We start from the raw sequence: 26,951 nt of genomic DNA, 5'->3' as shown, positions 1-26,951 counted from the left end.
CAACCCTTTGAAGTAGAGCGGAATCTCCATAAGGTTGTATATTCCTATCTTGAAAAAATAATTGAAATCTAAAGACAGCTCGATCAGAAATCAACAAGGTTCAAATAAAAAACACCCTACCCAAATTGCAAAACCTTCAAAATAGATTGAGGGGGTACAAGATTTGGTATTCAACGGATAAGAATAGGTGGATTAAGTTCTCTTAATCTGCTCCTGAAAGAGATCCATTACCCTATTGTTACAAAAAATATCTATAAATAACTCTGGGCACTCCTGGCTGTAGGGGAAGGCTAAAAGGTTCGATAGCAACTGGCACCTAGAGCCTTGGATAAGGGGTCACACGCTCAGCCAGGGATCATCTATATTTATTCTAACTTAAATGGAGGCTAATTTATGAATTCCTTTGTCTATTTCATAGATTTCACATTAGTAGTTGACTGGCTAAACTACTTAATTATGCCTAACAAAAATTAAAACTCTTCTAAATTCAAATTTTCTTAATTTCTCAAACCTAAGGTCTACAAATTCTTAGGGGCCACTCACAGAACCTGCTTATAATTCATGATCAACAAAAGCTGATGCGGTTTGAGCTTTCATTTTTATCTTTTGTCAATAGTAATCTTCAGACAAGTCAAAATTTATATGATGGGTCACCAATGGGTTGCATACTGGTGAAAGAACAGGAAAGAAGACTATTTCGAATCAGGAAAAAAAAATTCAAAATATTTTACTTATTTCCACATGCGATACACGTTTTTTTATATATAAGAACCAACATGAACAAATTAAATAAGAACAAGACTTCGATGGCCAAAACATCAAGAACAAATTGCGGACTCTAAACACTTGATTTCTTAGGAAAATGGACAAAAATATATAGTGGTGATAATAATAACATGTTAAGAACCCAAAACGTTAAGAACATCTGAAGGCTTCCAAAATTTTGAATGTTCGGGGTAAAACAAGGCGTTTTTTTATTTAATTTGTACTATTTGACTCATTTTTTACAACTTACCAAATTTTAATTGCTAGCAAACACTTTTAAAGACGGTGATGACCTAACAATGAGTGTTTTCTTAGGAGTTGTTTATGCAGCTTTTCTAATCCGCTTGCAGGGCTTTATTCTGAAGGCTTTCAAAACTTTTAGGCCATGTGAGAGTCAGAAATGAACCTTTACAATATGCTTCAGGGTTTTCCCTTTTAAAGATAATTGTCATATTTCAAAAGCTAAGTTTGAATCAGAATGTTCAATAAAATTTATCTTCAACTTTAGATTTTTTTAAATTACATTGCGATGTTGTGCTTGTTGCAGGCTTAAGTCGAAAATGAAGATGAAAAATTACTACTGGTAGAATCATGTTTTAAATACATTTTCATGTGGGAAGATTTTGGACCTAATGTCCATTCGCTTTACTTCTTGTTTTATTTGTCGTTCTTCAACGAATGTTTTGATTTTAACCCTATTCAACCTAGGCTTTTAGGGGCGGTTCAGAACTAGGGGGGGGGGCTTTTCCTCTACCACCCCTTAACTTTTGATCTATTGGGTCTTTTTGGATGAAATTTGTCAATTTTTGTGACACCTTACTGTCAGAAATGTCATCATGCTCAAGGTGTGAAAATATTTAGGTGTCAAATTTTTATTTTATTTTGAAGCTAAATAAAAGCTAGGAATTTACAGAAAATTTCACGGCAAAAGCTCTATTATTTCAGGAGCTATTACCTATAGTTTGACCTCAGAACAGAAAGAGCCCCCCCCCCTAGGCCAAATAGGGTATGAATGAACATTCAAAACACTAAAAATGTAAAATAGTTTGAGGATGAAAATTAAGGATGAAACATTCTTGCTTCGTTGCTAGAAGCTTTGTTTTTAATAGAAGTTCTCTATATAATTATGTTTCCCGTAAATCTATATAATAGAGAGCTACAGCCAGCAGAAGGTAGATTGGTTGAGTTGCTGTTTTTCTCTCATACATAGCCTTTACTTTCGATACAATGATTTTACGGGGGGAAAGATTATATAGCTGAATTTAAGGAAGCTTTAGATAACATTGAATGAAATATAACAAAAATGAAGTTTGTAGCACGAAATTTCTTCATTTTTCCTTTTTATTTTCAAAAGCTTTTGGAATTTTTTTTATAAGAATTGTAGTGCTCTGAATTAACATTTCAACGGAATATAGTTTGCTAGATTTGGAACTTTTATTTTCGAAACATTCAGCTGTATTATGGTCATTTTTGGAAAGCAAACTAACTAGATATGACAATGATTTTTTCCAACTTCAGTTTAGCTAGAATCTGAGAATGTCTGTCTGTCTTTGTGTATGTCTTACAACTTTGGGGCAGCTTAGGGACTTAAAAAATGGTCCGATTTGATTGAAATATTACTTTGGTTTTCACAAAGTGAAATCTAGAATTTCTAACTATTGCTACAATATGGCCCTCTAAAAATTAAAAGAAAATTGAAGTTGAGACGACCAGTCATTGCGTTGCGCATGTTCGACAATATTTCGACATCTTTCGTGTTTTTTTATTTCTGGGTGGAGATGTTACGTTAGAGGTCGAAATACAGTGTCGTTGAATGTAAATAAAAGTGCGTAATGACTATGTTCTATATTGCTAAGGTTACACATATATACCTTGGATTCATTTTGTTTCACTGAAAAAATGAATTGTATTTTGCTTTTTCTATCTCGACTTTTTCTATCTCCGAGAGTAGTTATTTTGGAATATTTTGTTATTTTCGAAAATTGCAAATTTGTTAGTTGCATCTAATCTACTTTACAGAATTTATCATGAAGCTTAAAAAATGAAGTTAGAAATGGACACTTCGCCTTAAATTTGTCAGAAAGATTTTTTAACGCTCGCACACCATTTTTGTCGTGACCTATCAAACAAATTTCTATGGAATGACCTGGTATATACTTAAAATTTTTCTTTTAAAGGTCACTTACTCTTTCACAAATAATTTTTCACGTAAACAATACGAATTTGACCTAGGACGTCTAAAAAATTCAAATCATCACTCAACAAGGTCACAGTATGACCTTGATTGTTTTTTGTTTTTTTTCGTAAACGACCTTTATGCTTTTCCTTTGTAAAGTTAATGATGTATCAAAATGTCATTACGTCACCTTTCGTTGAATAGAATAAAATCTATTGTCAAATGTAATCTATATCTCTTCCTCTTTAAATTTCAAAATGGTGTAGTGGTAGTGGAAGGGAGATGGCTAATCACGAATCGCAAATGTTCTTGATTTTTTTCAAATTTAGCACAAGTTTTAGTTACTTAAACTTAAAGATGTCAACCTTGTGTCTTTTACACACACAAATACTCAACACCAATCAACTAGATTGAGATATTAAATGATATAACTCTGACCAGTTGAAAATTTTGCTCTGCATTATCATCATTTGAGTTATGACAGTCTTGATTTCTTGTATACCATCCTGATAATTAGAAGCATGAACTGTAGAGAAAAAGTTTTTTATCCGAGTGAAGAAATTGAATTGACAGTTTAGAAAGAATATATTAGTTTTGTATCATATTTTTCATTATCTGTGTAATGACCGCTTACTGAAGTGATAGCGAATTCAGTAGTTTGGAATTCATATTTTGGATTTCTCTCCGAACCTCCAAGTGTATGTATGTATTGGACGATGAAAAAGGATCTGAGGTCTGTTTGTTAATCTAGATGCTTTAAGCTTGTGGCTTGTGTTAGTTGATGTTGTGTTGTTGCCAAGAACCAATGGGCGTGGTAAGCGTTTTCACGGCAGTGAACTACCACTGTCAACCTCTTGTGTTTTCTTCTTAATGGTATTTTTGGAACTGGTGGAGATTTCGATCGTCCCGAATAGTTGATATTTCAGGTAAGTAGTGGTAAGTAAAAGCAGGTAAAATTTTAAGTTTGATAAACATTTTCATATTTGGATGCCATGTCTTGTAAAGCGTAAAATAAAGCTAAGTATGTAAAAGAAAGGTTTTTTGGATTACTGGGTGAAGCAAGTTGTCTTGTTAGGGCTTTCAATGGAAGGAAGGTGGTTTCAGAAAGGAGTATAGTTAACTGTTTACTTGTTGCATTCCATAGATCTCACACACCGATGGATTTTACAAGTATGACGTATTTCAATTTGAAAAATGGTATCATCAAAGCTGAAAGGCGAATCCTAAAGGTAAGAAAAAAAAACCAAGCACTGCTATTGTATTTTGTCTAAATTTTTCAAGCTAGAATCATAGAGAATATCTGTCCAAAACTTATCACGGCCTCGATACAATACTCAAATTTCCTTCATGTAAAAGAATCGCGAAAAAACGTCGAGTATAGCTCTGATTAAACAAGAGTCTTCTTTTGACTAAACTTTGCTTTCTGACTCATTTTGATGGCGCTGAGTCAAGTGACTTCGTTTTCAAAATATTATATGAAAACAAAATGAGTTTTATTCTTAAACCCTATAAAAGTTTATGAAACTGTAATAAAAACATAAATCAGCGCCATCCAGTCTATCAAAAAGCTATAAGTGGCCCTCGGGCTAAGCTCTGATTGGTCGAGACATGCAAGGATGATCTTATATTATACTCTGGATATTTAAATGAAAAAATGTGTTCGTGACTTTTTTACATGAATCTGCTAGTAATTCTCGTACTGGATTTAGCGGAAATATTTTGCCCACTTGCCCCCCTTTAGGTTAATACCTTTAAATCGTATCTTTTCCCTTTTTTTGAAAATTCTGATTCTGAGTTTTATGGCCACCAACAATTTGTCCCCTTGTACATAATTTAACAGCTAACAAACAGGCCTCTGAGTAAATTGAAAACAGTGAAATAATTTAAAGACCTTTTATTTTAATAACTTTTTATTCTAGCACTCCTAGCTCAAATCAAAACAACGAATGCTATCACTGTAATACTGTTGGAACATATTTCGCCCACACAAATAATAACTTGTTTTGTTATCTACAGATTTTAGTTCCAACATTAAAAAAATCTTCTATGTGGTTCTTCTACTTATGCTAAGTTGCTTCTTCCCTCTCACGAGATTGCCTTTCTTATTTTTTTAGGACCTTGGATTTTGTGTCCACGTGAAACACCCTCATAAGGTGAGATACAGTTCCTTCCTGCTGTTGTTGTTGTTGTTGTTGTTTTGAAAGGAGGATTAGTTTTACGCCATTTTGTGGCTTTTCGATTTTACAAAAAGATATATAGTCACGATAAAGATTTTTCTGAAACTTTTTTGATATTCGTCTTCCAAGACTTTCTTTCCAAAAGAATTTATTTTCGAATTTTTCTTTTTGACTTGTAAGGGGCATAAGGAAATTCTAGAATTTGTATACAATTGTTGAACGGTCAGTGAAGAAGTAATGTTTTTACTTGATATATTATTCCTTGTATTTTCAGTTAATCATCACATACCTTCAAATGATTGGCCACGAAAAAAATCAAAATTTGGCGCGTAGAGCATGGTAAGTCAAGTTCATGTTCACCCTTTAATACAAGGATAAATTGTTAAAATTACTGAAATTTAGTCAATGTGCCAGGACACAAGACAAAAACAACTTTCACGTGTCAAAAAAGCAAAGAGGTTAATTATCGTTTAACTTCACATGGTCTAGACAAACTGAAGCCGCGGGCAAATCTTTTTCTTATGAAAGGTATGTTATATCTTGTTGCATATTTTCTATATTGACGAGATTGGCACAGTTCTAATCAGTTCTAATCTATCTTTTCAGGAATTATATGAACGATAGTTTACGATCAGATGTTTTTGTTCGCTTCCCTCCTGAAAGTATAGCTTGTGCATGCATCTTCCTGGCTGCTCGCAACGAACAGGTACCTACCCTACTTTATCTTGTTCTATCTTTTATGTAAAATATTTGCTGACATTCGATTCAACGTTTCGTTTGTCAAAAGGCAAGCTAGTAAGATGAGAAATCGGGAAAATCCATTTCAATAGCACTGTGTTTTTATCAGTTTGGGAAATGCAATTTCTTTCGTTTTACCCACATTCTGTTCTGCATAACATTTCAGGTTGGAATTTTTTGCTTAAACAAAACAATAGATAGACACATTGCTCGAGAACAAAATAAAATAAGCATGTGCCCAGACTTAACTCGAATAAGGAAAAAACGAAGAATTTTAAATAGAAAAGTCACAAGTGATTTCGTATTTACAAAGAAATAGGAATTGTCCTAAATACCCTCGAAATATTGTCAAACTCTCTTTCCGTGGAAACTCTCTTTCATCTTTTCCTGATAAATATTTTTCAATTGCCTTCGGTTGATCTGTTCTGTGGAGATTTAATTTGAATGTTTACATTTGGAGCAATATGTATTTTGAAGGCTATCCGGTATTGTTTATTGGCTCATCCTTCTTTAAATAACCAAGGCTCTCTTAAACTCATCTCTCAAATAAAATGAATATTTAAAGTTCTTAGCTATAAATAGAAAACGGCCTTAATAGAAAAAGATGGTGGACTTATTTCATGCTGTTGTTGATAAATATGGAAATTTGTTTCAACAAATATCTACTGTTTTTTTCTAAATTTATTTTTTTGTTTTATTTTTAGGTCCCCTTACCACAGAGGCCAGCTTGGTTCCAAATTTTCGATGCAACCTACAACGAGATTGAAGACATCTCCATTTCCATCATGCGTCTATACTCAAAACCCAAGGTTTGTCCCTTTCAAAAAAAAAATGTTTCTAAAAATAAGATATTTTTACCACACAAATGAATAAGCAACAGAGAACGTGAAGGGAAAAAGGTTTTCTGTGATGGAGGGGAAATTTACCTCGTTGATAAACAAATCCACACTCTACCTTTTTGTGACAGTTTACGAAACGCACATGGAAAGCTCTTCAATCGATGCCTAAACCTCATAGGAAGAGAATACCTCGAAGGAGAAGAAAAACAAACTGAATGGTTAATCGAAACATCTCTTTTACTGCCTAATTTTTTTGCTTGTGTACGTGACGTTGAAGATTGAAGGTTGAAGATCACCACGTTGCGGGAAGAAACTTAACGATAAAACGAGTTTTTAAAGCTCTCTTTGAATTTTAACTGATCTCTCTTTTTCGTTTTTCTTACAGAGGAAACTAGCACATCTGGAAAGTCTCGTCAGCAAACTTCGTAAGGAAAAAGCTGAGAAAGAGAAAACCTTCTCTGCTTTGAAAGACGAAAAGAAGCCCGGCTCGTTCACACCCTCGCAAGCAGACGACAATAATACATCCGCCACACAACCGCCTTCTCTTAATAACAACCAACGATTGAAGAACGGGTCAAAACCATCTAGTCGAACCAGTGAGTTTCGTAGTTCTTGAAATAATCCCTAAAATAACCCTTCCTCGTTATTAACGTAAGTAATTCGTAATAGTTCGAAAAATAGACTAGAATAAAAAACTGTTGCCTCTGATTGATTAAATATTAACGAAAATAACAACGAAAAAAGTTGTTACGAACTTCCTCAATTATGTTATGATCTTGACGTACTTTTCTTCTCAGCTATATTTATTTATAACGCACCTTACATTTTCCCATAATAAGTACAACTAAATAACTCCCGCGTATACACGTTTTTTCATGAAACTATTTTTTACAAAGCAGGCTCAATGTTTCTTAAGAAATCGGCCTTTTGAGCCTTAAATGTTTATTACATGTTTCCTGATGTTTCTAAACTTTTTGACATAATCAGCCTATTTTTCATGCAAAGAAAAAAAACATTTGTTTCGATTGGAAGGTTCTTAAAAAACCGAATTAAAAAATGTTATTTTATCATTCTCAGCCTCAGCATGTTTCTTAGATGTTTCTTAGTTTTTAGGCATTCTGAGCCTCATGTTTCTTAAAAGTGTGTTTCTTTTAAAAAAACGTGTACCATTCTGATGCCATATTTAAAAATTTGATTTTTTTTTATTGTAGCCTCTCCTACGGAAAATCGAGCAGAGAGTCGAACTTCGAACAATTCTTCAGCTCTTAAGAATGGAAACGATTCAAGGTATGTATCAATTTAATATTGTTCCTTCTCATAAGTCAATACAAACGAAATAACTCTTACAGCAAAACCTGGTATATCGTCTAACTTTCTACTCTTGATGACTTGTAACAAAAGTGACTTCAAAAATGGACTCGATGTTTCAGCGGTAGCGATCCGCACTCAAATTATTGGAACCCTTTCGGGTAGTGAGATCAAACCCATCGCCAAAATCAATGTCTTAGTCAATACTCAACTGATTTCATGCCAGATCAAAATAAACTCTTCAAATAATTACCTTTTTCAGTGACAATAAAAAACCGCGAAGACCTCGACCACGCGACGCGTCTGAAAGTTCCCAATCTTCAGCTCATTCTGACTCTGCTGACGAAACAAACAAGCGAAATTCCAATAAAAAGCAACGCAAAGACGAGTCCCGATCACGAAAACGAAGGTCACCGAGTTCAGATTCCGACTACGATAGACGACCGAAAAACCGCCGAAGTTCACACAGTCCCGATGATCGCCGTAGCAAATTAAAACCAAAAGACACTAACCGAGACAGGGTGAGAGATACAAACGGGTATAGTGATAAAGATAAGAAACACAGGGGCACTAAAAAGCGCTCGAGAAGTCGTTCGCCCGTTCGCTACCGATCATTGTCTCCTCAATCACGTAAAACCGATAAAAGTCGTCGTGACCGAGAACGAGAAAAAGAAAGATCGAAAGATAAATACCGAGGTCGTCGATGAATCTTTTAACATAAAACACGTGTATCCACGAAATATATTTAGTTTTTGGTTGAATGTCTGTGTAGAGTATTTGCATGAGTCCAAAACCTTCTGGTGTCACTGTTGAAATTTAAATTCGCGAATATAATATTAAAATAATATAAAGGCCAGGGCAAACCAGTCCAACATTTCATCCAAAATGATTTTCCAATGTTGGATGAAATATTTGATAGAAAGACTTGCGTTGGATGAAACAAAAATCAAGGCCGGGGCAAACCGACCCAACATTTCATCCACGAAATATTACACAATTCAATGAGAGAGCTTCTTTGATCTCGCCGCAAATGTTGGATCAAACTTCATCCAACACCGTCCAACACGAGTATTTGCTTCTTTTTCATTTTTTTCCAAAAATTTAAATTGACGCAAACCGGTCCAACATTTCATCCAACATCAGAAAAAAGGCATGAATTAACAAGAAAAATTTAATATTGCATCCCTTGCGAATTCTCCATTATAAAGTCGAAGCTACCTTTTTGTTTTCAAATAACTTTTGTTAATTTAGGGCTCTTTTGAAGAAAAAAAAGAAAAATATTGTGGAAACAAAATTTGAATTAGCCAGCCATAGACTACGGATTCGTGTATCAAACCATGCAGACCATGATAAGATTGATATTGCGTTTTTAACTTTGTATTTAGAGTGTAGGTGATTTTTTTAAAGGTAATCTTCGATCAATTGTGCGTATTTCTGTTGATGATCGATTTTTTTTTGTTCTAGATTTTTATAAATAAAAGAATTGACATTTTTAACATAACATTTTTTAGTTTCGATTTTTTGTGTAAATCGTCGAGCTGGTCTATTTAATATCCATACGGGGTTGGTAAGTTTTTCAAGTCAAAAGAAATTCTAAGAAAGTGCAGATACCCACCCCGTGGAAAAATTAGCAAAAATTTTAGGGGAGGGCGGACGAACTAACTAAGAAAGTGCAGATACCCACCCCGTGGAAAAATTAGCAAAATTTTAGGGGAGGGCGGACGAACTAAAATCAGTCTTTTACCCCCTGGAAAATTAAACCAGATCATAAGAAGTTCTCAAGTATTCTTTGGTCACTTCCGGGCTTTTCATTTCACCTCATTATCCAAATCCTTGGAAAAACGCTTCAAACCTAACTATCAGATACCCTGGAAATTCTTCTGTGAGAAATGTTCGTCTTCGTCCACCCAATGTATGAATTCTAACTGCTCCTTCACTATGTTGCAATATTCGAAGTACTACTGAGAGTTCATCGTTTTTCAAAAACACTTTCCAAATGAGCTCTCTTTAACACTTTGAAGAGTATTTTGAAATATTCCGGTCGTTTTATTTCACTTAAGAATTTCGAATGCGAAGCAACATAACTCTAATAGCTTAACACTCATCTCGAGATGCAGAAAAACTTTTCCCATCTTGTTTCAGTTTTAAGGAGCCCATGAAACTCGAGCCGTAATTCTTCTCACCCTAGCACCTGGTCGTACTTAAAGAATTTTTTTTTGTAAAAAGTACCACATGAGAAGGAGCGAAAAACTTACTTCCATAAATTGACGTTGAGATCGGTTGATGACTAGAGTTTGGAAAATTTTGGGTAAAAAATCAAAGTAACGCACCGAAAATAGACGAAAATTGGAATTCTTCTTAGGGGGGGGGAGGTTTCCTTTTTGTGACTCTAGCAGAAAATTTACAATCCGGAATTTGTATAAAAACCACACAGGTCGCTCAAGACCGTGCGACTAGGTAGAATTTAGCAGCTTCAAATCTTACCTGGGAGATTCGATTCTATATCCCTTCGGGCTTATACTTCGTTGGTTAAAGATTCCTCTCTAGCTTCTTCGGGGCTTTAAAATGCCATAGATGCACGAAGGTGCTTAGGTCTCGCATGATATCAACCTCGTCTCCATGACGATTTGCTTTTTACATAGGATGTAGATTCTCAACGACCATCAAAATTATAAAAAAGTGAGAATCAGGCCCAGGGAATGAGAATGGCTTGACATTTTGCAATACATTTTTTTATTCCGCTTATACTCTGAACACCCTCTATTTTGGAATAGAAAAAAAACTGAAAGACAAGGCAAGAATTTACGAGACCACGAAAATAAGAAAATGTTATTTCTCTGAACTCTCCCTATCTTCTTCGTAATCCTCTCTGAAGTATTAAAAATAAAAGCCTTTTGTTTTTGAAAAATAAAGAAGAACGGGGAGAATACCTCAAGGGAAATATCAATCGTATGAATAATTTACCACATTCCATTGTTGTTTTTATTGTCCTTTTACTGCCCCCAAAAAAGAGTGATAAATAATCGAACAGGGGTAGAAAGTGCTTCAATTCTTCAAAAGATATCATCAAAATAAATGTCATAAAAAATAGAAGAGAAGAGGTTATACATCACATCACCATTTGCGGGAAACGGACTACAGTTTACGAAAAGGTATGCATTCTGCTATCATTTTCTTATTTTTCAGTACTGGTGAGCGTTCCACATGCGGACGGTTCCATTGTTTTCTTTGAACAGCCGTGTTGCATGCCTAGGTTGGAAGTGGGCGATATTGTTTTTTATTTTTGACATTAGAAAAGGCGAAAAGGGAAGAGGATAACAGATACATCTAACCAGTGATAACTGGGGGACTAATAGGAATCGCTGTTTCTATCAGTAGTAATGTATATCAGAGGTAGGAATAGGAGTGATATTAACGGAAACTTTTTTATCAGCGGTGCTTATCCTTCGTATTCCCCCGTTTGAAATTTAAGTTGACGACAAAAAAGCTGATTTTTGTCTTCCCCCTAAGTTTGATTGCTATGCTATGCTAGAATCAGATAATGTGTGCCTGTCTGTCACAAAAACTTTAGGGCAACCTAGAGATTTTAAAAGTGGTCTGATTTGATTATATTTTGCACACTTGTTCCTTGGGTGAATATCTTGAAGCTTTTTTTACAGGCCGGAGACAAGTTCTTCGTCAAAGCAAGGCTGAAGCTCTGTTGAGACTTCAAAAATAGTCAGCTTTGGCTGAAGTTTGGTACACTTAATCCGTGGGGGGAGGGGGTATTTTTTTCATTTTCAACTGATTTTGATTTTTCGAGGCTGGGCACTAATCTTTTGGTTTGTTTTGCTACAATTGCGCCTATTAAGAATTTGGAGGTAAACCTAGTCAGCAGAAAAGACACTTAGGATCGAAACGTAAACGCTTTTTATGAGAATATCTTCTATAAGAATATCAGGGTGAAAATTAGCCAAATCGTAAGAATACCCTAAGAATACCCTCTAGGGTGAATTTCACAGAATTTGATAAGAATACAGATAAATTGAAGCTTTGAGGAAGAAATGTAATTTTAACCTAAATGTTCACTCCAAAGTCCAAAACTCTCAAATTGATCATTTCTCATGTTTGTAAAAAAGTCACGTCTAAAAAAGTAAGAATATGTTAAGAATATTTCACCCACAGGCACTTTCTTAAGAATACTTGACCTCATCCAAAGTACACTATTCCTATAAAAAAAGCGTGTATCAAGATACTTGTACGCACTAATCTCGCGATCACAGATGCGTTGAATTTTTTTTTCAAGTATTTCAAAATCTTTTTCTCAAAACAGCTTGTGCCTCATCGATTTAATATTTTTGAAGAAACGACTTAGCTTTACTCATCTTATCTATGTTCTTATATGGGCATACATATTTGTAGGATACTTGTGGTTTTTTTAAATACACCTCTGAAGACTGTTAAGACCACGAACTAATATAAACTATTAGGATTAAAGGAAAACTCATTTGCTTTTGTTTTTGTCGAACAAGAAAAAAATCCGAGGAAAGGATGCTTTTAGCTTTTTCATCATCACAGTCTATCTGAACCTTTTCCGATTCAAAGTGGCGTCATAATAAACGGCTGCGTCAATACGCATAGCAAAAGAATTACAGTTGACGCTCTCTAATTCGACGTTCTACTATTCGATAGGCTCCCTTATTCGATGAAATTTAAAGTCCCCGTCAACAAGAAACTCTCATAAACGAAGCTCCCTTATTCGATAAGCTCCCTTATTCGATGAAAATCTAATTCCCCTTGAAGATCGAATTAGAGAGCGTCAACTGTATTTTGACCAAAAAAGTCTTCATGAAGCAAAGTAACAAAAAGAATTCAAAAATCACATATAAAGTTTTGTTTCGCATTCTTATATCCTTAGAACCAGATTCAAATCTCATAAAAATCGAATCCCTGATCGGTTCAAAAAACCCTTACTACAAGATTTCATCAAAATTTTTATCAATAAATATTTCAATAATCGCAAGCAGAACACGCCTTAAGGAGCATTAAGACTCTTTAAGACTCTGTGGCGACGTTCAAACCAGCAGAACAAACTTGCATAACATCATATCATATTAGAAGAAGTAAAAAATATATTTTAAAAATATTTGCTGGTTCGGACCAATGGTGCATATCATGAATAGTGATACCAGTTGCACCAGAACAAAGTTTGACGAGATAGATCAATAAGATCATGTTCAGACATTAGGGTTCCACATCGTTCCAAAAGCAAGCGATTCTGAAACACCGTGTGAACGCCCAAATTCGAAACGTCAATAAGATGACTTTGATAAAACCTCTTACGCTTTTCGGTTTTGTTGTTTCGTTGCTCAGTATAAACACAGGGAGTGTTTCCGTAACAGATATCATATCGGAGCGATGCGAAACCGTAACATCTGGACATGAGCGAGTTTATGTATTGAAGGTAAATTGAGGGAGATGTTATAACAAAGCAAAGTTGACCAAAACCGCCGTCCACTTTTCTCGACAACGGTAAAAACATCAAAAACACCGTCGTCTGTTTAGGTGAGAAAAGGCGATATAGAGCTGAACATCAACTATCGAATTTGTTTTGCATCGACTTCACTTAACTGTCGCCCTCGATATCCTCTCCTCCGATACATCATGGAGGTATAAAGAGACAGGATATGTACAGTATGCTATTGTAACCAAGCTCGCCCTACGATTAAGAAAGTTAATCATAATCTCATATATCGTACATTTCTAATGAGTACTTTTGTCAATTGGTGAAATCTTATTGGCTCATTGAGGCTTTAAAAATTAGATGAGACGAGATTCATTGTTTCTAACATCAGTGTAAGAAAATATTTGGACGAAAAAAGGCCTGTAAACTTGGTAATCCTTCATCGAATGATAAGATTTTTCAATCAATGTTTTCTTTAAGGTGAACTCTATTGCTTGATACTTTCTTCCAAAATTCTCCAGCGACTTTATGTCTACAAATTGAGTCTGAAATTGTATGTGCTTGTAAAGAACTTTTCATTTTCTTGCTTGAGAAAATACTTTCAAAACAAAATTTAACGGATAACGAAATTGAACATAAACTTGTTTCGTGGGCGAAGTTTTATTTAATTCTTGTATTAGAAGGCTAGAAATCTTCAATACTGATGGTAAGAATGTTCAGAGCAATCTTGAGTTCTACTAAAAAGTCGTATATTTTGTCGGGCGAGCCTAGTATTTTCTTTTGATATATTTTATAAAAGAAATCAAAAGACTTTAACGACCAACAAGAAGCCGAAGCGGCATGAAGGCCCAGCTGACGTGGCAATAACCAAATGTCGTTTGTATTGGGTATATATACCTTAAGAGAACCAATGTTTGCGAAATCGTATTTTTGCAATTTTAGGGTTTGAAAGAAAACATCGAATCTTAGAATCCTAATGCACACATTTTCGGCAGAGATTGAAATACAGAACATTCAAAAAGTTAAAAAAGTTCGAAAATTGGCTGAATGAAAAAAACAAAAAAAACAGCTGTGCTGGAAGGTCAGTAATGATAGATTTACTTTATGTTTTTGTTACTAGTATGAAAGAAAAAATCGGTTTAAATAAATTCACAAACTTCAAATGTCAAATGTTGACCGTCAAAGTTCAGAAATATCGATTTAACGCGTAGCATCATGAAAAACATTCCAAACTTATTCAAATTTACACTCACATGAGCTGCATTTTAGTATCCTTTAATAGACCTTTTTTAGAGAGGAAGCCATGTTGAATAATTATGTACTCCAGCATAAAAACAATGATACAGCCATGCATAATTTTTAAAATATGTATGATACAGTAATTATGCATGGCTGTATCATTGTTTTTATGCTGGAGTACATAATTATTCAACATGGCTGCCTCTTTAAAAAAAGGTCTATGAGTTACAGCATAAGTTTACTTTGGAATATTCTGTCAGGTTTGAAAAATCCAGCCACCGTCCGTTTAGAGCGATAAATCCAAAATTAACCATTTTCACAGCGTAGCATCATGAAAAACATTCCAAACTTATTCAAATTTACACATGAGCTGCATTTTAGTATCCTTTAATGAGTTACAGCATAAGTTTACTTGAAAAAATTCTCTGTCAGGTTTGAAAAATCCAACCACCGACTGTTTACAGCGATATATAAATCCAAAATTGACCATTATTTCACGGGTAGCATCATGAAAAACATTCCAAACTTATTCAAATTTACACATGAGCTGCATTTTAGTATCCTTTAATGAGTTACAGCATAAGTTTACGTGGAAGAATTCTCTGTCAGGTTTGAAAAATCCAGCCACCGTCCGTTTAGAGCGATAAATCCAAAATTAACCATTTTCACAGCGTAGCATCATGAAAAACATTCCAAACTTATTCAAATTTACACATGAGTGGCATTTTAGTGTCCTTTAATAACTTACAACATAAGTTTACGTGGAAGAATTCTCTGTCAGGTTTGAAAAATTCAGCCACCGACCGACGACCCTGCCGGTGCACCCGACAGTCGGTTGCTGTTGTCGGGTGCTCGAAGTTAGAAATTTTAACACCCGACAGTCAGGTGCACTTTGTCAGGTGCTATATCTATCTCTTAACAGCACCCGACATGTAACAGACGGGTGGCGATTTCGCCCATCAGAGGCGATGTCGAGTGTTGATTCCAAGTTAGGAATTTTAAGCACCCGACTGTTGGGTGCACAATTGTCGGGTGTTTTCGCAAATTTAGAAATTTCAGCACCCGACAAAACACCCGACAGCACCCGACTGTCGGGTGCACCGACAGGGTCGTACCGACCGTTTAGAGCGACAAATCCAAAATTGACCATCTTCACGGGTAGCATCATAAAAAACATTCCAAACTTATTCAAATTTACACATGAGCTGCATTTTAGTATCCTTAAATGACTTACAACATAAGTTTACTTGAAAAAAGTCTCTGTCAAGCTTGAAATATAAAACTCCAACATCCAAATGCTCCCACTTTTGCTCCCTGATAAGGTCAGCTGACCTGACTCCATCCATCTTAAAAACCATAAAGAGAATGAAATTTGACTTTACTACAAATTCAATCCAATATAAGAGTAGGTCAAACATCGTGCGGGTAGGCGAGGCAAAAATTCTAAATCGGCCGCTGGTTTAGCCTGGACTACTGGACTTGTTAATTTATTGCGCGCACAGGCTCCGACAAAGCCAAAATCTTTTCGGTCAGTTGCTTTTTAAAGGCCCACTTGCGCTGCGCGGCTGGGCCAATTACCGACAAATTTAACTCCTGTTTTTCTTTATACCTCCATGGATACATATACTCATTATGGTGTAAGTGTTGTGAATATGTTTCTTTTCCTAAGTGTACTTATACTTTGTTCTTTATCATTTCAGAAGAACGCATACATATCAGAACAAAGCACAGAATCAGATGAGAACATAAACATAACAAAAGGAGAGAATGTCTCCTCCCACCTTCAACACCACATCAATGCACCATCCCAACATGACTTTCAAAAACACAACAACACCCCAATCGCTCGATCATTACCAACTAAATGAAATTTACAACATCATTTATATTTGCTCAATAATCTTTTTCACTGTTGGAATACCACCCAACATCGCGATCATCTACATTATAAGCACAGTCCGCAAACTCGGCTCCCCAATCAATCGCGTCGTTGTCAGCCTGGCGTTCTCAGATTGTCTCTACTTGGCATGGTACACCATAACATTATTGGACCAAATCTACGATTTCATCCCCTACCCTGAAAATATGGAACGCTATTTCCTACCCTCCATCGATATGTTCATGGCAAGTGCATCAATCATGAATGTGGCAGCATTGAGTGTAGATCGGTTGGTCGGATGCTTGTATCCTTTAAGATACGAGAGCCTTATGGTGACCAAAGCTCCTCGTATCATTGTTTTCGCTTGGTCATATTCTATCATCATCTGTTTCACATCCTTCATTCGTATGTTAATTGAAAGCCAAGTTTACCGAATGATCGTCTTTTGTATCAGCGTTGCGTTAAGTTTCGGTCTCCCCGTATTAACGGTCGTCATCACGTATATCATTATTCTCGTGTGCGCGCATAAAAGTATCAAGCGCACCAAAGAGCTTCATCGATCAATCAACAGCTCACAAAGAGAAAGCAGTTTCGATTCAAATTCCAATTTCACTGATTATAATCAAACAAATGCACAACGCCGCAAGAATCAAAGTTTTTACCGCGAATTCAAAGTCACCATGATCATTCTACTTATTGTTTGCCCATTCACTTTGGGCTGGACCTATTACGTCGGCGCACAGATTTACGAATGGGTCTCCGGGCGCCGGTTTACAGGGTTCTTTATGAATATCACATTCCATCTAACGCCCTCACTCGTTTCCGCCCTTAACCCGTACATTTACTTCGTTTTGAGTAAATCTTTCAGATCAGCCATCAAACGAAAATTTCGTAATCTTTTTCTCGAGCACCCAAATCTTTCGAATCAATGTTGTAATAGCAATTTTCTGATTGGTCGAAAGAAGAGAGCTAGATCCTCGCTTATTCAAATGCAAGTCACAGCAACAGCTCGCTCATCCATAACAACAAGTACTTGTGGTTTGCCTGCACCAAAGTCTTTGTAAAAACGGATGAAAAATAAATGTAGAAGGAATGTGAGATAGATTATTGCAGGATAGATGTCAAATGTATGGTATCCGTACGGTAAAATACTATTTGCTAGAGCATTATAATTGTATTGAAAGTACCATACAGAATTTCTCTCTATCAATCTGAAAAGGTGTATGTATATGTACATTTAGACCTTGTTTCAGAAGAACAGAACCAGAAACGAAATTCACAAAACCAAAGATGTCAAAACGATTATACAAAAATTGATTGAAACTGGAATAGGCTTTGAACTATATAGCGATTTTGCGCTGATTGTTGAAAAGATAATCAGGAGTAGAATTTTATCAAAGAAGAAAAAAATCAAATTCTTTTAGAGTTGTGCTATAATCGCTACTTTAAAGAAATCATAGAAAATCAAACCCGTAAAAAGATTTTCAGAAAATACTTTGTCGATCAAAAATACAGCTTTTGTCTGGTTGACTATAAAATGGCTCTCTTTTGTTATTTTCGATGACAATTTTTAAGTCAATCAGTGATCTACTTTGGGGTAAATTTTCGAATGAAGTAGTTGATCTTTTTTCTTTTTCATTTTTAAATTCCTTTTCTTAAATAACATTAAACTCATGAATATCTTTTCAACCAGAAAATCCTATAAAAAGCTACAGACTATTTGGTCTCCAATATACTTTGAAACAGACTGTATCAAGAAAATGGTAAAGACTTTCATACCTGCAGAAAATGGTTGGGCACACATTTTTCTCGTCTTTTTGGAAACCAGAAAATAATCATTACTGATACATCCACCAATAATTTTCATTATTTTTATTTATAAAATGCTAAAAGTAAGAGGATATTAGCGGAGCGGTAGAAATTGCTTCTTAAGAAAATAGAATCTTGGGACATAATGTTTGTGAAATCAACAGAATACAAGGAAAAATGATTTGTAAATAGCAGTGAGGTATATAAAGAAATGTATGTAAGGAAGTTTAATTTTTATTCTCAATATTATACATAGATAGTATCATAATTTTCATTTCAAGAAAGAAAGTTTAAAAAATTGACTTCAAGATATTTTAAAATAAGCAAATCCTGAGTTCGAGGAATGCCTTAGCAAATACGGTTGATTTCGTTTGCTAGAGGGTTGAGCATAGAAAACACTGCACATAGGTCCCAAGGTCTACTCATTTTTTGAAAAGCTTGGAAAGAGAGAGAAAACAGGGTTATAAAATTTTGCAAAGGAGGTAACAAGAGAAAGTTTGGAATGCTTAATAATAAACTTGGTTATAAATGATACATGTTTAAATTATCTGAGGTTTACTACTACATAAATTTCCTTAAAAAATGTAAAAAAAATTGTTGATAAATAGAGTCTTTGATTACTTTAACCATAGAAATAATAATTATTAGTATGAAATTTGACAAGAAATACTTATCTTGAAGTATTATTGTGATTTAAAGCATTTAGTTTAAATATATTTTGGATAGGGAAATTCTACTACGAGTAAAAAAAAGAAGACTTCAAGCGAGATAACGACTAAATTTGCTAAAAGTATGTGAAATAATATTCTGGTTCGGAGATCTGAGATTGAATTTTTTTGAAATCTAATACACCTTTTCGACCGTAGTCGCGCGGTTAGGCGCGTGCCACTTAATTATTTAATTGTCCCCCTAAACTCGATCCAATCCTTTTTTGACACCTTTTTTTATTGTCTATATATGCGAAAAAAAAGGACTGGGACGGTTTTAGTGGGATAAAGCGGACAAAAAAATGCCCGCACGGCAATTGGCGGTTACGGTCGAAAGGGTGTATTTCAATCACCAATGAAACACCACACTATAAAAATAAAAACTTTTCCAATTTGATATTCATTAACAGACAAATACATAAGGACAGAGTTTTTCGACAACCAGCGAAAATTCTATCACGTCTGATGTGTCGTTAAGAACAAACAAATCTTATGGATTTTTATTGGGCAGGTGAAGTCCAACACATCGTTTTTATCGAGCCGTTCTTGAGAAAGTGACCCCAAAATATGGTATGATGTGGTATTTAATATGTACAATTTAGCTTATTTTCAATTCTAACTAGCCCCAATATCTGTTAAAGTATTACTTCAACTATACCTACATCCTTTTCCAATGTTCTTGTATTCAAGTTTTCTCATATTGTTTGTTTTTTTCATCTGTTCCATCTTTTTGGTTATATGGAAGATAAAGATCGTACAGGTCATTTAGCTACAGGGTAAGCTTCTCTGCCGTCAGTGGCAGTGTTTCATTCCTAACTATGCTGCCATCCATATTTTACAATTGTCCGAAAAAAAGAAATACCCATTCTCATGAATTCTCGGACGTTTCTTTTGGATCAAAAGAATCGTTTAGTGTTCCAGAAATACTCAATTCTGATTGGTTGTCAAGCATTGCCATGGGAACAAGATTGGTACCGACTTTCGATCCACGTGGACTGGACGAGAACGCAGCATCGTCAAAAGAAGTTGAGCTTTGAAGACTAGCAGCACGTGACCTATCCACCAGCTTGCTCTTCTCTGAAAAGTGAGAAGTGAAAAAAACAAATTCTTGATATGAGTAAGTCATTTTTCTAGCGGAAACACCCGAAAAAACCGGGATTTAACCTCTCTCTGTTACTAAAAATAGAAACACGGAGGTCAAAATCCGGCTTTTTTCGAGTGCTTCCGTTAAAAAATATGACGTCATCTTCAAGATTTAAAGTTCTGGCGAGAAAGTCGATTTTGGGCTATTTCTTTAACTTGATCGAATATTTCAATTTGGGAGGGGTTGGCAGACTTCCAGGCTATATTCTGAGCCTTGTTGGACTATTTTTGAACTTTTGGATCCTAAGGTCCTCCTAAGTCTTAAGTCTAGGGTTAAAACTCAGAGTTAAAACTCTACCCTTCAAACCTACTTTAGAGCACTTACAAATCGATTGTGGTTTCAAAATTTCCCGGGGGATTTCCCTTTTTTCTCAAATATTACGACCATGATTGTCTTTGAAAACTGAAAATGCTGATTTCTGCTCTGCGGGGGGGTCTAAAATTACCAGAAAAGCCCAAAAATTTGAAAAATAACCCTTTTCCGACCATTTCGAAGCATATTCATTGGGTCAAAATCAGTTTTTGGTGAAATATTTCACTTTTTGAAAAGGTCCCATTTACGGAAATCCAAAAATGCCAATATTTTAGAAAATTTTCAATTTTTTAAAAGTTTTTGGCTGTTAAATCGAAGAAAGGGATATTTTCAACCGGAAAATATGCCTTTAGTTTGAATTTAGACCCCCAGCAGAGCAGAATTTTGGCATTTTTTATTTTCAAAGACAATCATGGTCGAAATAGAATGAGAATTCCGGTTATTTTAACGTTTTTCAAGATTTAAAGTTCTGGCGAGAAAGTCGATTTTGGGCTATTTCTTTAACTTGATCGAATATTTCAATTTGGGAGGGGTTGGCAGACTTCCAGGCTATATTCTGAGCCTTGTTGGACTATTTTTGAACTTTGGGATCCTGAGATCCTAAGGTCCTAAGTCTTAAGTCTAGGGTTAAAACTCAAAGTTGAAACTCTACCCTTCAAACCTACTTTAGAGCACTTACAAATCGATTGTGGTTTCAAAATTTCCCGGGGGATTTCCCTTTTTTCTCAAATATTACGACCATGATTGTAGTAGAAGTTAGTTCCTAATTTTAAGTTCACGCTTATTCGTCGTTCTACTATTCCATAGGCTCACGTTTCCGATGAAAATTTGAAGTCCCTTCAAAGGCCTTTCGCTCTCTTATTTGATTTCTAGCGTGTAAAGTGACCTAGGATGAGCAATAGAAAATAAAATTTATTTTTCGTGTTGGAATAAGAATGTCCGAGGTGAAAGATTTTCAAAATATTACTTAGCGTGGGACGTGTCTATAAAATACCAAGTGGGAAGAAAATATTTTTTTATGTTTATTTACCAGTGTCGATGAACTGCTGGGCGAAACAACACACTGCTTGGAAACAAAAAATCATTTGCTCCTAAAAGTAAGAAAGAAAGGAAGAATATTTGAAATGAGAAATGCCCCTCCATAGGTTCGTAAGAGAATCTAACCAGGTTTGCAGGTCACTTTTCCATCCAGATTTGGGGTGAGCTTTAACGTGCGGCGCGCTTTCGTTTTGAGTCAAAAGGCAACGCGATTTTGATTGTTTTTGGCTGAGCAACGGGTTTAGATAATAACATTCGCCCCATTCCCTTTAGATCAGAACGTAGCATGAGCTTAAAGGTTTTATTTTTATACAAGTGTTCCCGTTTTATATCAGACACATATTTCATATCAGGACAGTATCTTCCTATTGTTATATTATGCTTATATATGCAAAAAAATGTTATTATTTTCCTCTTTCTGACCAATCTTGCTCCACATCTGTTTTAGTCCGATGTGAAAAAGCTTGTGAATTAAAATTGATGAGTAAGCAAACGATATTGAATCGTAATGAGATTAGTTGTTTATTTGCTTTATCCTCACTTAACTCCGAATTAACGAGTCGTTTACGTGTGAATATAAGACGCCACAGTATTCTATAATACCCATTTCTAGTGGGTATCTCTTTTTGAGATGTTTTTATGTGACTCTGAAAATGGGTGTTGTTAAAATCCCATCAGTGTTATCTAATTCGATAGTCACTATTTTTATATAGTTGGTAATACAAAAATAGCAGACTCCAAATCATCTGCTAGTCAGTGTTGCTACTACGTTTTGTGAAAAGGGACGGAAAACCTAAGATAAGCAATTATCCACAGACAGAAAAGGAAACTTTTCATAGTTTTCGTTGCTCTTTAACAAAGAAAAAAGAGTTTATGATATGTTGGGGGAAGGCTGTTTTTCTCAGTAGCTCCCAGTTAGTCTCCCATTGTCAAATCTTTATTGAATGTAAAAAGAATGATTCGTTTTAGCTCCTTAACTCGAGCAAATTCGTTGGCAGGATGTTTATGTTTATGTTTCTTTTAGTTAAAATTGATGCAAAGTAGTACAAATTGTACTTAGCTCGAGGCTAATCAACATCAACTTTTAATTACAAATCTACCTAAAAGGTTGATACTTAAAATCACGTATTATTTACAAATTCATTTAAATTCAATCGATAAAACCAGCGCCATGGAAGTTGAAATATCAAAGTTAAAAGTTTTCTTTTAGCAAGAAAACATTAGAACTGAGTAAAAGAAAACTGAGTAAGAGAAAAAGCATCAAAAAGCTGATAATACGCAGGGAACGAGGTTTATACTCAGGACCATTAGAAGTTTCAGTAGGCCAAATATCTCAAACCATCTTGTTGTCCCTCATTTTTCTCCCTTTTTTGTACACCCTTCCAGTGTACAGTCTCTGAAATCGACCCCTATAGTGCATTTTGGGAAAATATTAAAAATGTTAAGAGACTTGATAATACCCATAAGAAAACTTTAAGCTATGGACGTCAACAGAGCAAAAAAATCTGTTGCTGTGTGTAGGTGGGTAAAAAAGCTGTCAATGTGTAGGTGGAGAGAAAGTCGATAGAAAGGAAAGAAGCGAAAAAAAGAAATACAAGAGATATTTCATACCATTCTTTGCACCATATGTTGTCGGCTCTGACGAAGCTTTCTTATAACTCCTGGTATTTCGACTGAAAAAAAGAAAAGATATTGTTTAATACTAATAATGCCTGAAATGAGAAATCAAGATGGTCCAAAAATGAAGTCATTAAGAGACAATTTTTATTGAGCTAGTATTTCTGCAAAACAACACGCGAAGCAAAATATTAAGCTGCTTGTGGAAGGGAAAAAAACCTAGAAGAGCGATGAGAATGATTATTTTAAGACAAATAAAAACAACAACTATATAACTCCAGAGTTGACGGATATAATCATATCAGATAAATCTAACGCCACGTCCATCTTCAGCTAAAAACCCTTAAGGCTTGGGGACACGAGAAGTTTTTTTCGCGTTGGATCAATGCAACATGATCCACCCCACCAACCTAAAACGCTTTCTCATGTCTCCACCCCATTTTTCTTTCTATCAATAAAGTGAAATCTCACTTTTCTCCCTGGGACAAAATCTTTTGGGTAATTCCCTCACTTTTTGTACCATGAAACAAAAAAAGAAACCATGGGACACGCACTTTTTTTCTTGTGTTAGTGGGATGGATCATGTTGCATTGCACCAACGCGAAAAAAACTTCTCGTGTCCCCAAGCCTTTAAAGTCAGTATTGAAGAATCTCTTTTGCTGACCTGTATTAATAAGATGGAAGATAAAATCAACTTACTCAGTCCATTTTGACCTTCCATTTCCCGTATTGCGGAATAGATACAACAGAACGATCCGGTTCTCCCAACACCAGCGCTACAAAAGAAGGATGAGAAAAATTTTAACTTGAAAACTTCTATAGATCTCTCGTACAGAAATACCGAAGGATTTAAGATTTTTCGGTTAAATTAGATCGTTTAGGGGCCCACTGTGAGCCTAACTTGTAAATCTCTATAATAATAACAATTTATGAAGAATTTTTTCTTATAAAGCTCTAAATTTGCTCTCAGCTAAACTTGAACTCTCGATTTTCGCGAAAATTGTCTTAAATCCACGGCCGGAAAATGCAAGCCGCGAGTGTATTGAAAGTACGTGATTGATAGTGTGGGGCCAAGTCTCATGTCCCATGGCAACTTTTATAGGGCTAAACGAAACCTGTTCCATTTCAAAGTTTAGTATATAATTAGAATTTTTTGAGAATAGTCAAATTTTTAAGGCCCGGGAAAATTTTTTGTGACCAAAATAGTGACGCCATAGGCAAAACTGCAAGATAAAATAAGGGGTAGAGAACTAGCTTATTTTAAAAAGTCAAAATAAACGAAAATGATTGGTACCATCTGAAAGAGCATGAAATTCTGAGCAAAAAAAATGCATTACAGCAACTCTCTGACTAAAACACACAAAGAAATACAGCCGCTTGAAGTTCAAAAACATACCGATGTCAGTATGATCAAGACAAGATTTGACGTCAAAATCTGACAGTAGTTGAAATAGAGAAGTTGAGGATCCAAGGAAGATTTCCTTTCCTAATAGGGCTCCGCGTCACATAGAACATAATACGAGCTTCGATCCCAAAGTCCATTTCGAAATAATTGGAAAACCGTAAAAGTTATTACTTTTCTTTTGATACTGTAAGTTTTTAACGTGCAAGAGCAATTAACGCAAAGGAGGATGGGATAGCAAGTCGTACAAACGAATAAATTTGTTCAAATTTATTACTATCTTTATATTCACCGCGGTACGCTATACACGAAAGATTCACTTATTCTTAGTTGTTTGGAAAATGAGTCTCAGAAAACTAAACTTTATTCAATATGTTTAAATCGCTAAGCCAAATAAATCACCGCGCCATTTCACCCATTGGGTTGTAAGTTTCTTGCTATGAAATTATACCTGTACTTTACTATACTCAAGAGATCCTAGAATCTAAATATTAAATTGAACCTGATTAAAATTACTTAAAAACAAACCTGCAGTGAAGGATCATGGGATTTTGAGCAGCAGGATCGTACATCTGTTGACCAGCATACACTTCGGCCATGAAAGATAACAATTCGTAGGGCGACTCTGGTGTACCACTGTATAAAGAATTGGGGAGATAATGTTTTGGCGAAAACACGATAGATATTAGGGAAATAAATATCCGTACCAATGAAGGTAAAGGAAACAAGCTAGATGCTGAATGGACCTACCTGATGATGAAAGTTAGATAGCAATGCAAGGTGAAAAATGAAAAAAAATCAGTCAGAAAACATAGCGTTTAACGAAAATGCATAACGCAAGAAATTCATCATTGATTGATGGTAGGGGGAGAGGGAAGGGTTGTAGGGAAAAACTAAATAGAAAGTTCTGGTCGCAAAATTCAGTTTTATTGACAATTGAATCATGCTTGATGGTGAGCATTGTCATCAATAATGTTTTGGTGTGAAAAACATAGAAATATAAGGAAAAAATCCAATGAAAATCTGCAAAAACGGCGATTTCCGGAATTTTCAACCGGAAAAAATTTGTTCTCAAAAATCGAACTCGGCCATGTTTTGAGCATTGCGAATACGCATCTTTCTGCAAAAAAAAACAGAAAAAACTAAAAATAAAAATTCGAGAAAATGTCAAAAAACCGGTTTTTCTGGCATATTTCCGGCATTTTCGGCCGGAAAAAAATGATTTTCGAAAATCGGGCTCTGTCACATTTTGGGTATTGTCTTATTGCGTCAGTGTGCAAAATTTAATAAAAAAATATAAAGTACAGCTCGAGAAATTCAAGAAATACTGTCTTTCCGGCGAAAATAGGTTATTGCAGCGACTTTTAAAATAGTTCCGGCTTAAAAAATCAATTTTATTGAAAATTGAAACATGCTTGATGGTGGGCATTGCTATTAATAATGTTTTTGAATGAAAAAACAACCAATTATAAGGAAAAAGTCCAATGAAAATCTAGAAAAACGGCGATTTCCGGCATATTTCAGGCATTTTCCGCCGGAAAATTTTTTTTCTCAAAAATCGAACTCGGCCATGTTTTGGACATTGTTAATACGCATCTTGGAGCAAAAAATCAGAAAAAAATAATGATAAAATCTCGAGAAAATGCCAAAAAACCAGTTTTTCCGGTATATTTCTGGCATTTTCGGCCGGAAATGAATTTTTTTCGAAAATCGGGCTTCGTCACAAATTAGGTATTGACATTTTGCATCAGTGTGCAAAATTTCATGAACAAATATAAAGTATAGCTCAAGAAATTCAAGAAATACCGTTTTTCCGGCGAAAATCGACTGTTCCGGCTATTTTTAGAAAGTTCCGGCTTCAAAAATCAGTTTTATTGACAATTGAATCATGCTTGATCGTGGAAATTGCTATTAATAATGTTATTGTTTGAAAAAACAACGAAATATAAGGAAAAAGTCCGATGAAAATCTGCAAAAACGGCGATTTCCGGCATTTTCGACCGGAAAAGATTTTTTCTCAAAAATCGGACTCGGCCAAGTTTTGGGCATTGCTAATACGCATCTTTGTGCAAAAAATCAGAAAAAACTAATAATGAAATCTTGAGAAAATGCCAAAAAGCCGGTTTTCCGGCATATTTCCGGCATTTTCGGCCGGAAATGATTTTTTTTCGAAAATCGGGCTCCGTCACATTTTGGCAATTGCCATTTTGCATCTTTGTGCAAAAAATCAGAAAAAACTAATGAGCCAATCTCGAGAAAAGCTGGTAGGTAACAGACGAACGGACGGACGGACGAACAGACAGAGGTTAATTCATAGGACCTCCACCGGGCCACCCGGAGGTAGGTCCAAAAATCGTT

At 35.2% G+C, this 26,951-nt stretch overlaps 3 protein-coding genes across 3 annotated transcripts in view; 2 read left to right on the top strand and 1 right to left on the bottom strand.

Moving 5' to 3' along the window:
* Nucleotides 1-9,504, top strand: part of LOC136805040 (cyclin-L2-like) — a 29,597-nt gene extending 20,093 nt beyond the window's left edge. Inside the window, exons 4-11 of the mRNA XM_067061579.1 lie at nucleotides 4,086-4,170; nucleotides 5,056-5,094; nucleotides 5,393-5,457; nucleotides 5,725-5,824; nucleotides 6,561-6,665; nucleotides 7,081-7,291; nucleotides 7,907-7,982; nucleotides 8,266-9,504. Coding sequence (XP_066917680.1) covers nucleotides 4,086-4,170; nucleotides 5,056-5,094; nucleotides 5,393-5,457; nucleotides 5,725-5,824; nucleotides 6,561-6,665; nucleotides 7,081-7,291; nucleotides 7,907-7,982; nucleotides 8,266-8,710 — 1,126 coding nt within the window. The 3' untranslated portion in view covers nucleotides 8,711-9,504. The remainder of the gene's footprint in view (nucleotides 1-4,085; nucleotides 4,171-5,055; nucleotides 5,095-5,392; nucleotides 5,458-5,724; nucleotides 5,825-6,560; nucleotides 6,666-7,080; nucleotides 7,292-7,906; nucleotides 7,983-8,265) is intronic.
* A 1,567-nt stretch (nucleotides 9,505-11,071) lies between these two features.
* Nucleotides 11,072-17,724, top strand: LOC136805046 (thyrotropin-releasing hormone receptor-like). The gene is made up of 2 exons (XM_067061585.1): nucleotides 11,072-11,155; nucleotides 16,386-17,724. The coding sequence occupies exon 2, from the start codon at nucleotides 16,453-16,455 to the stop codon at nucleotides 17,626-17,628; it is 1,176 nt and encodes a 391-aa protein (XP_066917686.1). The 5' UTR covers nucleotides 11,072-11,155; nucleotides 16,386-16,452; the 3' UTR covers nucleotides 17,629-17,724.
* A 1,167-nt stretch (nucleotides 17,725-18,891) lies between these two features.
* Nucleotides 18,892-26,951, bottom strand: part of LOC136805041 (uncharacterized) — a 39,739-nt gene continuing 31,679 nt past the window's right edge. The window contains exons 30-34 of the mRNA XM_067061580.1: nucleotides 25,122-25,229; nucleotides 23,891-23,967; nucleotides 23,186-23,247; nucleotides 21,567-21,627; nucleotides 18,892-20,157 (exon numbers count right to left, since the gene is read on the bottom strand). Of these exons, the coding sequence (XP_066917681.1) occupies nucleotides 19,949-20,157; nucleotides 21,567-21,627; nucleotides 23,186-23,247; nucleotides 23,891-23,967; nucleotides 25,122-25,229 (517 nt within the window). The 3' untranslated portion in view covers nucleotides 18,892-19,948. The remainder of the gene's footprint in view (nucleotides 20,158-21,566; nucleotides 21,628-23,185; nucleotides 23,248-23,890; nucleotides 23,968-25,121; nucleotides 25,230-26,951) is intronic.

This window comes from Clytia hemisphaerica, unplaced genomic scaffold, assembly GCF_902728285.1.
Source record: "Clytia hemisphaerica strain Z4C2 unplaced genomic scaffold, Clytia hemisphaerica genome assembly, whole genome shotgun sequence".
NCBI classification, from domain to species: domain Eukaryota; kingdom Metazoa; phylum Cnidaria; class Hydrozoa; order Leptothecata; family Clytiidae; genus Clytia; species Clytia hemisphaerica.
This window is presented reverse-complemented; position numbering and strand designations above follow the sequence as displayed.

Coding starts and splice junctions, on each gene's coding strand:
- LOC136805046 (XM_067061585.1), top strand. CDS start 16,453: ATGTCTCCTCCCACCTTCAACACCACATCAATGCACCATCCCAACATG.